At 31.9% G+C, this 12,366-nt stretch overlaps 1 protein-coding gene across 2 annotated transcripts; it reads left to right on the top strand.

Moving 5' to 3' along the window:
- The first annotated feature begins 4,975 nt into the window (after window positions 1-4,975).
- On the top strand, window positions 4,976-12,350 carry LOC105153567 (importin-4). 2 transcript variants are annotated; one of them, XM_011068479.2, is made up of 15 exons: window positions 4,976-5,461; window positions 5,763-5,849; window positions 5,935-6,042; window positions 6,536-6,688; window positions 6,880-7,065; window positions 7,450-7,750; window positions 7,817-7,965; window positions 8,319-8,916; window positions 9,003-9,238; window positions 9,310-9,521; window positions 9,590-9,930; window positions 10,011-10,186; window positions 10,261-10,472; window positions 10,816-11,126; window positions 11,391-12,350. In XM_011068479.2, exons 1-15 carry the CDS (start codon window positions 5,408-5,410, stop codon window positions 11,513-11,515), a joined length of 3,249 nt encoding a protein of 1,082 aa, XP_011066781.1. In that variant the 5' UTR covers window positions 4,976-5,407; the 3' UTR covers window positions 11,516-12,350. The 2 variants fall into 2 exon arrangements, with proteins under 2 accessions (XP_011066781.1, XP_087262475.1); XM_087406349.1 differs by lacking the exons at window positions 4,976-5,461; window positions 5,763-5,849; window positions 5,935-6,042 and adding an exon at window positions 6,175-6,206.
- Window positions 12,351-12,366: the final 16 nt, after the last annotated feature.

Here is a 12,366-nt window from a genome sequence, read left to right as displayed (position 1 = left end):
AAAAGTTACATTTTATAAAAATACATTCTGTTGTAAATAAGAATAAGAATTGCGAAATAAATTAGAAATTTTAATAAAAAAATTTTTTTAAATTGTGTGAAATATATAAGAATAAACTAATAATTCCATTTCTTTATGTTTTTAATGATACTTTAGTGAAAATATTTAAAAAAAATAATTTTTTCGCAATAATTACAAATTCATTAATTTATTTTGATCTTTAATATTGACAATTATTATCGCAGATAGATTTGCTCGAAACAAGGGATTTCAAGTGACGTCAATGGAGGGTGTCATACATGCTATAAACGCAGATGATTCAACTGTAAAACAGTAACCCTACAAAAGTCGTTTACGTCACAACGTTTTGCGGTGACGATAAGTTTGTTGATACCGCGGAAGATTTCTTCTAGATATTTAGTTGATCCCGATTAGCAAATTCCCCAACATCAGTCATCAGACAATTTGGAGGCATATCGTCATCGTCATCATCGACGACGGATTTTAATAACGCGGCTTATCAAAAATTCAAGCAAGTTTCCTTCTTTTTTACGTTCTTATAATATTAAAAAAATTCTTAATTGTATAAAAAAGATTAACAAAAAAATTCTACAAACGATATTCTGTAAGAAATTAAATAGAGCATAAGAAAAACGATATCAAAATCATTCGGTTTCCGCACAAGGATTTATATCTCGAATTTGTCGAATTTCAATGTTGAACGAATTCGTAGATGGACAGGATGCATCGTGAGCGACAGCAACATGTCGTTAAGAAACGCTGCGCGCCACGTTTGCTGGGAAGGGCATGTTTGCCCGCCATAAAAGTAACTGCGGCGGAAGGCTTCTTCTTTTTCGGCCTTTTTCGGCCGACGCGGTCGCGCCTTATATTTAAGCAACAACAGCGGGGAGGAGAGAGGTCGGTCCGTCACGTGTTCAAAGACACCGGCAGAGTCTTTTGGGAAAATCGCGTCCGACGGTGTCAAGACCTACGAAGTCGCGCTTTTCCATCTGTTTCTATCGCGGAAACGCGGCGATCAGTTTTTGTCAGCTCCCGAAATAGTGCTGACACTAACGCTGATGTTAGAACGTTATCGGTGCGGTTAGAGGAAACGTCTCGGAAGACGGATTCTCTATGAGGTAAGTTCCCTTTGATGATGAAATTGGGATGTTCCCGTTCTACGGTTTTTCTCGGATTCCTAATGATTCCGATAGCTTGGGACTTCGTGTGAACGCGAGGCTTGGAATCATAGGTTTGTTTTTTGTTCTTATATTAATAGATGCACTGAAACCCTACAACAGAGCCTAGCCATGAGATGGTAAACATTTGATTGGCCTATTGTTTTTGTCAACTTTAGTAAGTGGAATGAATAAAATAGTATAAGGTAGAATGAAATAGCAAATTTTTAACAAAATTGTTTGTGGTCAAATTCTGTTGAGAGGGGGGGAGGGATTCTAAACTGTACTAGAACTTTCTTGCTTTAACCAAATATCAAATATATATCTATCTTACCTTAAGTTTTAAAAGTATACTAATTCAGCCATATAGCAGACCTTATAGCATTGCATGCGACAAGAAATCATCTAATACAATGTATAAATTTATGAATGTATAGCCTATGTTACTATATTGTGACCTCTTAATCCTTTCGCTTTCAACAAACAATCTTATAATTATCATTGATGTAGAATATATTTACTATACAGCTTTATTATTGCTATTAATAAACATGTTCTTAATGATACAAGTCTTTTAATATTTGCGAGAAAAAAATGAGAGAAGTAATAAAAGAAGAAAAAAAATTGTTAATATTTCTCATAATGAAAAAGCTTTTGGGTGATAAAGTTTTGTCTTTTTAATGTTTCTCGTATTAATTATAAAAGAATTAATTAATTAAGCTGTATTTTAATTGTTACAAGAAGCATTATATTTATATTACCCATAAAATATTAAATTTCACGAAACGACAGTCAAAAAACAAGACAACTGGAAGAACAAGACAATTTAATAAAACTTTATTGTGGTTTTCGCTCGACTTTCAAGAAGTGATCTTGTGACTGAATTTCGTCAAAAGGTCTTTAGTTATCGAGATCGAATAAAATAGCACGAAAGGAATTTTTCTTTAGTGAACGTCGCGAGCGGAATGCACATTAAGCCGACGACGAATGCATGCACGAGGTGCAACAAGAGTCGCTCAACGACGTCGCTGACAGCCTCCGTTTTGGTGTTTAGTGTTCGTGTTGCTGAGGCGATGTTCCATCAAGGAAGAAGATAAGCCTCGCGCGTGTAGTAAAAAATATTTTGATTCTTTTCAATGAAAAATAGGAAATTCATATATTTGCGAAAACTTAATAAATAAAAACATTAAACAACGATAACATTTACAACTTTGTTTTTTCGCTATATTCAACTAATTTTAAAATTGTAGTAAAATGTCTTTTTTTTTATTAATTAATTAAATATTATTAATATGAATAATAGCAAAAATATCTTCAAGAAGCAATTCTTCTTTAATAATTTAAAAACCGAATTGCTAGAATTTAACAAATAAAAATTATAATTTTCTCAGTTGAGATTTAAATTAAAGATTTCAGATGAAACAATAATGATACATTATAATTATATGTAAAATTATCTCACTGTTTCTAGTAGCAATTTACTTTATTCTAATGTGTAAATTTGAAAATAATAAATTCTCAGTTATATTTTCTTTTATATTTCGAAAATTACATTGACAAGCAAACTTTTAAGAACAATATTTAGTCACATGGAAAGAACGATTTTGCTGAAGTATCTAAAAATTTAGCTCTATACAGATTTGAAAATAATTTTGTTGGACCAAAATAATTACATGGGAATCTCTAGCATGATACGATAATTATAAACATTCTAGCAACTAGTTTGAGAATTTTAGATATTTATTTTGATAGCTAACGAAATTTTCAGATCTATATCCAGCTATATTTTTAGATACTTCAGCTAAATCGTACTTTCAGTGTAATTAAACGAGTGGTAATAAAAATGATGAGAAGTGCAAGGAGGTCAAGGAAGGTAAGTCTCAAGATTTGCTCTCTTATAGCTCAAGTACCAACACTTATGTCAAGCTTCATGTTGTGGAGAATGCATAAAGATACCCCAAGTATCGCACACGCGTGTTCAACTGTACATAAAATACTTTAATCTCAAGTAAACCGATAAGTTTAATACGCCTTTCATAACTTTTATTCTATATATTGGACAGAGCTAATTCGATGAAAACGAACTAAATGTTTTTCATAAATATTGTTGGTAGAAAGAAATTGAATTTGAGATTAAATTTGACCATACAGAATTTACCATACGTGCAATGCTGTCGGCAGAATATTAGCAGAAGATAGTTAAGTTCCTCGAAAAAATATAACAAAATATATCCAACACAATTTGATCAGCAAAAACTATGGAAGCTTGCCAGTGATTTGTCATATTTCCTGCTTGCAAGCTTTGCAGTTCTCTAACAGAAGAACTTAATGTGGATGTACACAATCGATGCCACCCTGCAATTTCTGTTCGAATCTGTCAATAATCTACTGATAGACATTGCTTGTCAGTTCACTTATATGCCAAAATGCTCGTAGCATATTGAACTTCAAGTAGAGAGGATGTAAGCTAAACTATGATCACATTGTAGACGTGCATTTATAGATGAATTTTTGAAACTGATCTAAAAAAAATTAAGATGACTGAATTATATCGAGAAATTTACGAGAGCGAAAACAGAAAGGAAAGAACGAAGAAAGAAGATGAGAAGAGTAGTAGAGGATGCATTTCATAGGAGGGAGTTTGTTCTAAAATAATAAACTGTTGGTTCACAATATGTGGGAAGATTAGATCCAGAACGATAAACTACGATTTATACTATGTGAACATTTAGATAAAAAAAAGATTATTGTGTGTGTAGATGTTTAGATATGAAAGAAAATGTTTTAAAAAGATACAAAAGATTATTATTGTAATGATAAGCAAGGATTATGTCGACATTAAAAAGTAACACCCCAATTGACAAACTAAATGTAATATAATATATGATATTCAATAAATAATATATTACATACTACATATTAATTAAAATCGATTAAAATAATTTTTATGCGGCATTGTAATTTGATCGGCAGAAACTATGGAAGCTGTGTTTATCAGTGATCTGTCACGATTGAAAAGTACATCATAAAAGAATAATTACCTTAGTAATTATTAACCCAGCAAAAGGGAGAGGGGAGAGAATGGATTAAAATGGATTGAAATTTTTTTCTATCCGAATACGTATTTTAAAAATAGCGAATATTTTTTTTGTGGATTTAATTGGATTCAATTGGATGCAATTGGATTGAAAAACTGCATTTCTTATTCAAAATTTTGAATTAAACAGTATTCACAATGCACAGAAAAAGCTAATATTATTTTTAGAAAGGCATAGAGATATGCTCCATGCAATTCCTATAAATAAATAAAAATGCATTCAGGATTGAAAAGCATTCATTTTAACATTCGTGAATCAATATTTCTGAAAATCTGAATCCGTTTCAATTCATTTCAGTTCCATTCTCATTTGCTGGGAAATATTTACTATGTATAATTAATCGAAATTTATTTAAAATAATTTTTGTTATAAAATAATTATATCACTTCTTGCACAAAACAAAGACAATATTAATTTATAAGAATTGCATAACTATCGCATAACATTATAAACAGAATTTGATGAATATATAAAAAAAATATTATTAGAAAGCAAAATAGAATCACACAATAATATTAAGGTAACCATTGACTCATATCAAGGAAAATTAATCTTATGGATTTTGATTAAATGTTTCATTAAAAGATGTTGACATGACCGATCGTTGGTAATAATAAGTGTATATTAGACAATACGATACACAAATTTCTACACTATTATTCTACACTAATAATTGTGAAGTATTATCGAAGATAAAATTACTATACATTCTAGAAAATATTATATTTAAACACATGAAATAAAAAAATAAAAAATACTGATAGTTACACTCATTTAATATGGTTCTTTGATATGGTTTCAGCTAAGTTATATTGTTCAGGAAGAACTTCGTGTGTCAATTGTCACGTGTCCCATTTGCGGCATTTGAGACCAGTGGAATCACCGCGATTTGAAAAGAGAAAAAAAAACTATGAATAGATCAGTATCGTCAGCAACGACAAGACGAGCCCTCTGACGGCGAGGAGTATCCACATAGACGTCGCCAACAAGTCTGAATCATGATGCTCTGAACAGGTCCCTCGTAGGCCTGAATGGCGGCGGTGGGTAGCAGTCGAATCGACCTTCCGTCCGTGCTCTCGAGTGAATTTTTACCTTTCGGCTAAAGCAAGAAAAAAAAAGAGAAAAAGAAAAATGGAACGTCTGTTGTTAAACCTGCTCGCGTCCGATAGCGCTACGATACAGGAGGTTTGTGCATTTTCAATATTTATCATTTTCCCTTTGTCAAATCGGAGCCTGTTGAAGCACTGCGAACACGTGTTTTCCTTCCGTTCCATCGATTAGCTGCACTTTCAATTTTATTGGAATAATATTTCGCTGGACACTCGCGAAGTCTTCTCACAGAATCACAGAATTCTCTTGATCAGACCTCGACGTCGTGGTCTTTAATTCTTCTGTTTTGATTATCTATTATTGTTGTCATCTGTTGCAATATTAAACAGCCGGTAATTTGCTCGAAATGGTTTTGCATCAATATGTCTAATTTCAGGCAACTAAAGAACTCAAGAAAGTACTTCAGAATCCAGACAGTGTGCCAGCTTTATGCCAACTTGTTGTAACATCATCGAATCCGGAGGTTTGTAATTTCTCTAGAATTAAGTCGACTAAGTTCACTCTTTATACTTTGAGCAAGAATGTAAATAGAGGATAAATTGTTTTAGGTACGGCAATATGCGACTCTCATTCTTAGAAGACGTTATACTAAAGGAAAATACTGGACAAAATTGTCTATACCTGTACGAACCGAATTTAAGAAAATTATATTACAGGTGAGAAATTTTTATAATATTGTATATTTGATGATTTAAGTTACAAAATTTCATATCATTAAGTTCACTCAATTTCCGTTATACATTTTATATTTCTTGGTATACATGTTCTTAGATAAATCTATCAAAGTTGTATTGCTTCTCAAACAAAGAAATAAATGAATGTAAGTTTTAAAGCTCGATTCTAGAAAGTGACTACGTTTACACCAAGAGATTTATTTTGCGGCCTGACCTATATTTTAAGTCGAGTCACCAAAAAACTAGATCTGACCATAAAGATAGATCATCTACCAACTGTACTTTACACCAAGGAGTCTAAATAATTGAAAGTTGAATTTGGAGTATAGGCTGCAGCCTAAATGCACAGTGTAAACGTAACCAATAATTCTTTAAACAAAAGACAAATATCACGATAGAACTCGAAATTTTACAGTTTAAGTAATATTTAGGATTATGCATTTTAATTTTATGTTATCTATGACATTTTTTTTAGGCTTTAGAACATGAATCAGCAAACTTGGTTAGAAATAGCATAGCTCAATTAATAGGTGTCATTGTTAAACATGAATTACCTACAAATAGTTGGCCAGAAATTATACATTATGTGCAACAGTTAATTACTAATGAAAGGTTGGAGAATAAAGAAGTAAGCAAAAATTTAAACTTAACTTAATATCAACTTTTTTTTCAAAGTGATATTAAATACATATTTAATATCATGTTTATTATCAACTAAGTCATATGCAACCAAGAAAGGTTCCATTTAATTTTGAGATTTATTTAAAGAAGATATTCAAGAATCTGTCCATTATTTTATCAAGAAATATTTGATTTTAGCTAGGCCTTTATACTTTATCAATTATGACAGACGTTACTCCGGATGCTTATTCCTCGCATGCCAGATCTCTAGTGATGCTTCTCGCTCAAACGTTGAGCAGTCTTCAGAATTTAGGAAACCCTGCCGCTTTTTATATTTTGGAAACATTGCGGCATCTTATTCCTGTAGCTAAACACGATGAAACGGTTAGTATCGTACGCGGTATTTTTGTCAAACTTTTATAATCTTATTTATATATATATATATATATTAGTCAGTGTTTACAGTTATTTATGTTTTTATATATTAGTTTATATTATTTATTTATATGTAATATATATCCCGAAACGGATTACAATCATTAACTTATGCAGTTTTATTTAAAACTTTTTCTAACTCTTGAATCATCTCTCTTATAAAAACTGAGGTAAATCTCTCAGAAAACCTCTTGTAAACTAGATATATGGAGTGAAGGTCGGGATCGAACTCGGGACCTGCCGATTACGAGTCGGTCGCTCCTACACGTAGCCACTCGTCACCCCAAAGTTGATTATTGTAAAATATTGTTGTTGACAAATATATCATTTCAGACACTACATACTTATACTACAATGATGCCGCTAATAATGACCACAATTCAGACTTTTACCGAAGCTGAACATAATGATTTTGCTGTCCAAAGTTTTGAATTATTGGATGAATTATGCGAAATGAACATGATAGTTGTAATAACGCCCCATGTAAAATCTCTTGTCCATATGTGCCTTACGATCATTGCTAATAAATCTATAAACGAACTTTTGAAAATTAAGGTGATCAGTTTTATCGGCTGGCTAGCAAGATTAAAGAAAAAGGCTCTCGTAAAGCACAAATTAGTGGAATCTATCGTCGGTGAGCGATCTATTTCAGTAATTAACCCATGTTAGCAGGACGACTCAATAATCTCGAGATTTGCAGATATGTTGTTCGCAGTCATGATGAGTAAGCCAGAGGAAGACGATGATTGTTCAAATACAAATAATGGAAATACTGTTTTAACAAGCATTACTCAAACTTTAGACTTGCTTGCGATGCACTTGCCGCCGGAAAAGTTAATTCCACATTTGGTAAGCTTCAGAATTTTTTTTTATTACATCAGATATATTGATTATAATATATATTATTATATACAATTTAATTATAATTTAATTATATAATCTGCTTTTTTTATAATATAGTTTTACATCTTGAATTTCTTATTTCATAGTGTTAGAAATAAAATTATTACGACAGAAAATTTCTATTATAGAATATCGTATAAAACTTTGATATTTCACTCTATTGAGATCGATCGATATTACAATTTATGAATTTATGCATTTTTTGTCTCCATAAATTATTGATTATTTTGCGTCTTCGATTATTCTCTCTATCAAATTTAAGAAAACTATACTAAAGTGAAGAAATATTAATTTCATAGTTGCGACATATCGAACCTGGACTTCGAAGCACAGATGATTATGTAAAGAAGACGTCGTACGTGGTTATAGCTGTCTTAGCAGAAGGTTGCGCTGAATATATTCGTTCAAACTATCTTGAATTCTTCCTGCGATGTATTTGCGAAGGAATCTCCTATCCTTCGCCCGTTGTGCGCAATGCCGCGCTTTATGCCTTAGGACAATACTCCGAACATCTGCAACCGGAGATATCACAATACTCATCCGAGTTGCTGCCCGTATTGTTCGAATATCTCGGCCAAATATGCTCGTACATCAAACAAGAGAAGAAAGAACCGCATGCAGTCGGCCGTATGTTCTACGCTCTCGAAATGTTTTGTGAGAACTTGAACGAGAAGATCCTGCCATACTTGCCCAAATTAATGGAGAGATTATTCGATATCCTAAACGCGGATACATCGCCGCACGTGAAGGAGCTCACTCTGAGCGCAGTAGGCGCTGCTGCTTGTGCCAGCGAGGAGCATATGTTACCGTATTTCGAAACAATTATAAATATTCTTAATAATTATCTTACCACAGAGCCGAGCGAGAAAAACATGTGTCTTCAAATTCAAGCAGTAGGTTAGTAAGAATCACTTTATTCAATTAGTTACTTGCATTACAATCTGTAATTATATTTTTTATATTTTATACCTCTAATATTTTAGATACTCTTGGAGTGGTAGCCAGGTCAATAGGTGAGAAACATTTCGCCCCATTAGCAGCTACATCACTTGATCTTGGAATAAAACTACTAAGAAATACAGTCGATCCAGACTTACGGAAATCTCTTTATGGGTTGTTCGCCGCTATTAGCACAATAATGAAGAAAGAGATGGCTGTGACTTTGCCCGAAATTGTCGAGTACATGATAATGAGTATAAGGAGTGCAGATGGAATTTTAGTAATTATTGCACAAATTATGACAGTTGAAAAACTTATGAAAATGGTATAAATGTGACATTGTCATTACAGATGCATTTTAAGGACGACGAAACTAACGCTCTTACAGTTTACGATGATCTCAGCGATACCGAGAATGAACGAGAAGATGAAGAAGAAGACATTGAATGCACTGATAACGAAGATGATGATGAAGAGGTCGAAGGTTACACTGTTGAAAATGCCTATATGGAAGAGAAAGAAGAAAGCGTGATGGCGCTGAAGGAGATTGCGGAACACACAGAGTAAGCTTTCCTTTTTTCGAGTTTTTAATTAATAACTGGATTAATTATGTTTAAAAATATTGTTGCAGAGAAGCATTCATGCCGTACCTCGAAAGATCTTTCGAAGAGATTTTTAAATTGATAAATTATCCTCAAGAAGATATACGGAAAGCGAGTATAGAGGCTCTATTACAGTTTTGCATTAACTTATCGAAAATCAATACTGACGAAGGAAAAAAGGCACTATTGAAGGCTCTTTCCATGTTTATCCCGAAATTGTCAGAGCTCATAAGATTAGACGAAGAACCGACGGTTGCCATTTGCGGTTTGGAGGCATATCAAACACTTTTAAGACAGGTTAAATCAGATGTTATCGCCGGCATAGGTCATAAAGAAGCCATAGTAAATTGTGTAATGGATGTGATGAAAGGTATTTGCGTTGCGTATTTTATTTACGTTTGTTACATTAATAAATCAACACGCAAATCAGAATTATAATTTTTATCGAAGACAAAACAGCATGTCAGGATCAAGAAGAGATCGAAGGCATTGACATCGAAGCAGAACAAGACGGATTACTGATAGAATGCGCGGGGACTGTATTTTCTCATTTGGGCAGAGTACTCTCGGCAGAAGATTTTGCACTTTACTTTCAAACCATGTTGCCTTTCTTTTTAAAAAGACTAGTACTACTGATTTTTATGCTGCATTTTTTTGAAAAATTTTCGATTTCAATTTTAACTTAGCAAAATGCTTACAGAAAATGGACAATTCAGAGGCGCAGAGATCCTTTGCTGTTGGAACAATATCTGAATGTTTATCCGGACTTAAACATATGACAGCTGCGTTTGTTTCACAATTGCTTCCGACTTTTCTACAAACTGGAGCCCAAGATCCTTGCAGCGAAGTTCGTAGTAATTGCTTCTTTGGAATTGGAGAACTTGCCTTGTATGGAAAAGAAGCAGTTTATCCGTATCCTTTTGTTATTTTATAATGATGAGTATATTTATCATTAATTATCTTTTCAAATTTGGCAATAATTTGCCATTCAATAATATATTGTATTAAATACTATACAAATTTAGTATTTATTAAAAGATATTGTAAAATATTGGAAAATATTTTTAATTTTTTCATAATTATTTTTTTTATGATTAAGATATTAAAAATATACATTATATATAGAAAATACTATTTTATATAATTTTATTTTATAAAGAAATGTAATTCTTTTATAGTTATTTAGCAAATTTTCATGAAAATAATTATACAGGTAAACATTTTTTATTGATATTCCTTAACAATTATTACACAGACATTATCCTAATATTCTTCAAACTTTGTCGTGTGCTATTGCAAAAGAAACAGATGCAGCTGCACGTGATAACGTGGTTGGGGCAATTGCACGACTTATTATCACAAATTATTCGAATTTGCCACTTGAACAAGTGTTTCCAGTTTTCGTTGAACAGTTACCTTTAAAGGCTGACTTCCTAGAGCATAAAGCCGTGTTTCAAAGTATTCTTACGTTATATCAAGCTGGAGTCACTCTCTTGCAGTCTTACATTCATACGTTGTTGAAAGTTGCAGTTATCATATTACATGAAGAAAAGGCTCTTGACGTTGGTGAGATTTTAATTTAATTAATTAAATTTAATTAATAGCATTTTGATGAGCATTTTTTAAGAATTTTTCAAGAGATTTTTTAAAATTAAAAATACGATTTTATTTTTTTTTAACTTGTATAAATTTTGTGACAAGTAATTTGAGAATAATGCATGTATGTTATTTTTACATATTTTTGTTTGAAAAATATATGAAAATAATTGTTTTTTCTTTGCAGTATCTTTCGACTTGATAAAGATTACAATATATTTTTCTTTTTTACAGAAACGCAAAATCTCGTTATGGAGTTTATCAAGTCTGTTCAACGAGATTTTGTAAACGATTGGAATGCTCTTTTCACTGAGCTCCCTCCAGAAGTTGTCACAAATATTCAACGTATATTTTCCTAATGTAAACGATTATGTTATGCATGTCATTTTATCATTTTTAAACATTTAAAATGTTTATTGATTCGCACGTTGATACGCTTGAAACGGCTTTTTTTAAGTACCTTTTCAAAGTAGATTTTTTGCCGTTTTTTTTTGCAACTCGAATGCTATTGAATAAATAGGATACGAGGTGAAAATAATTGCAGTCAGTTAAATAATTGTTTCTATCAGCTTTATAGACAAATACTCAACGGTTTTTTTTTATTTTTTGTTTATTCGCCGTCTTTATTCATTACGATATGCAGCTTTATAAAATATTTGTTTGTAACTTTTATTTGATAAGTAAATAATTTATATGATCTTACAATTAAATAAGCATTTGTTATCTTTATAACGCATGCATCGAGCAATTCTTCCTCTACTTTCTTATTATGAATAGACAGTCTATAATCGTTGTAAACGTTGTACAGTAAAATGAGAAAAGAAAGAAAAGTTTAGTGAGAGAAGAATCTAGAATATCTGATTTATATGGAATAATTAGGGAATCTCACGTGATTTCCTCTTGCGTCGTTAGATTTTTTTTAGATTTTCGCTCACGGAATTATTGGAGCTGTGTAGATTTATAAATTCTTCAGTGTCCAGTGAGCGTATAGATAAAAGATTTGGTTGACATGCAGAAGCAATGTAAACTTGTTTAATGAGAATACAAGCAAAACTCTGCCTCTGACATAGTAATTGTTATCAATGAGCAGAAGGTAGTTCGTATTTCTTTCTGTTTGCAATCAAAAACGTATAAAATAGCGTAAATAAATGTATTATGTGACTAATAAAAGTGTTGTATGTGCTTTTTTATAAATCTTTCTTGCGATGTT

The sequence above is a fragment of the Acromyrmex echinatior genome, chromosome 5 (genome assembly GCF_024713525.1).
Source record: "Acromyrmex echinatior isolate Ae372 chromosome 5, ASM2471352v2, whole genome shotgun sequence".
NCBI lineage: Eukaryota > Metazoa > Arthropoda > Insecta > Hymenoptera > Formicidae > Acromyrmex > Acromyrmex echinatior.
Note: the sequence above shows the minus strand (reverse complement) of the source record. Positions and strands in the feature narration are given on the sequence as shown.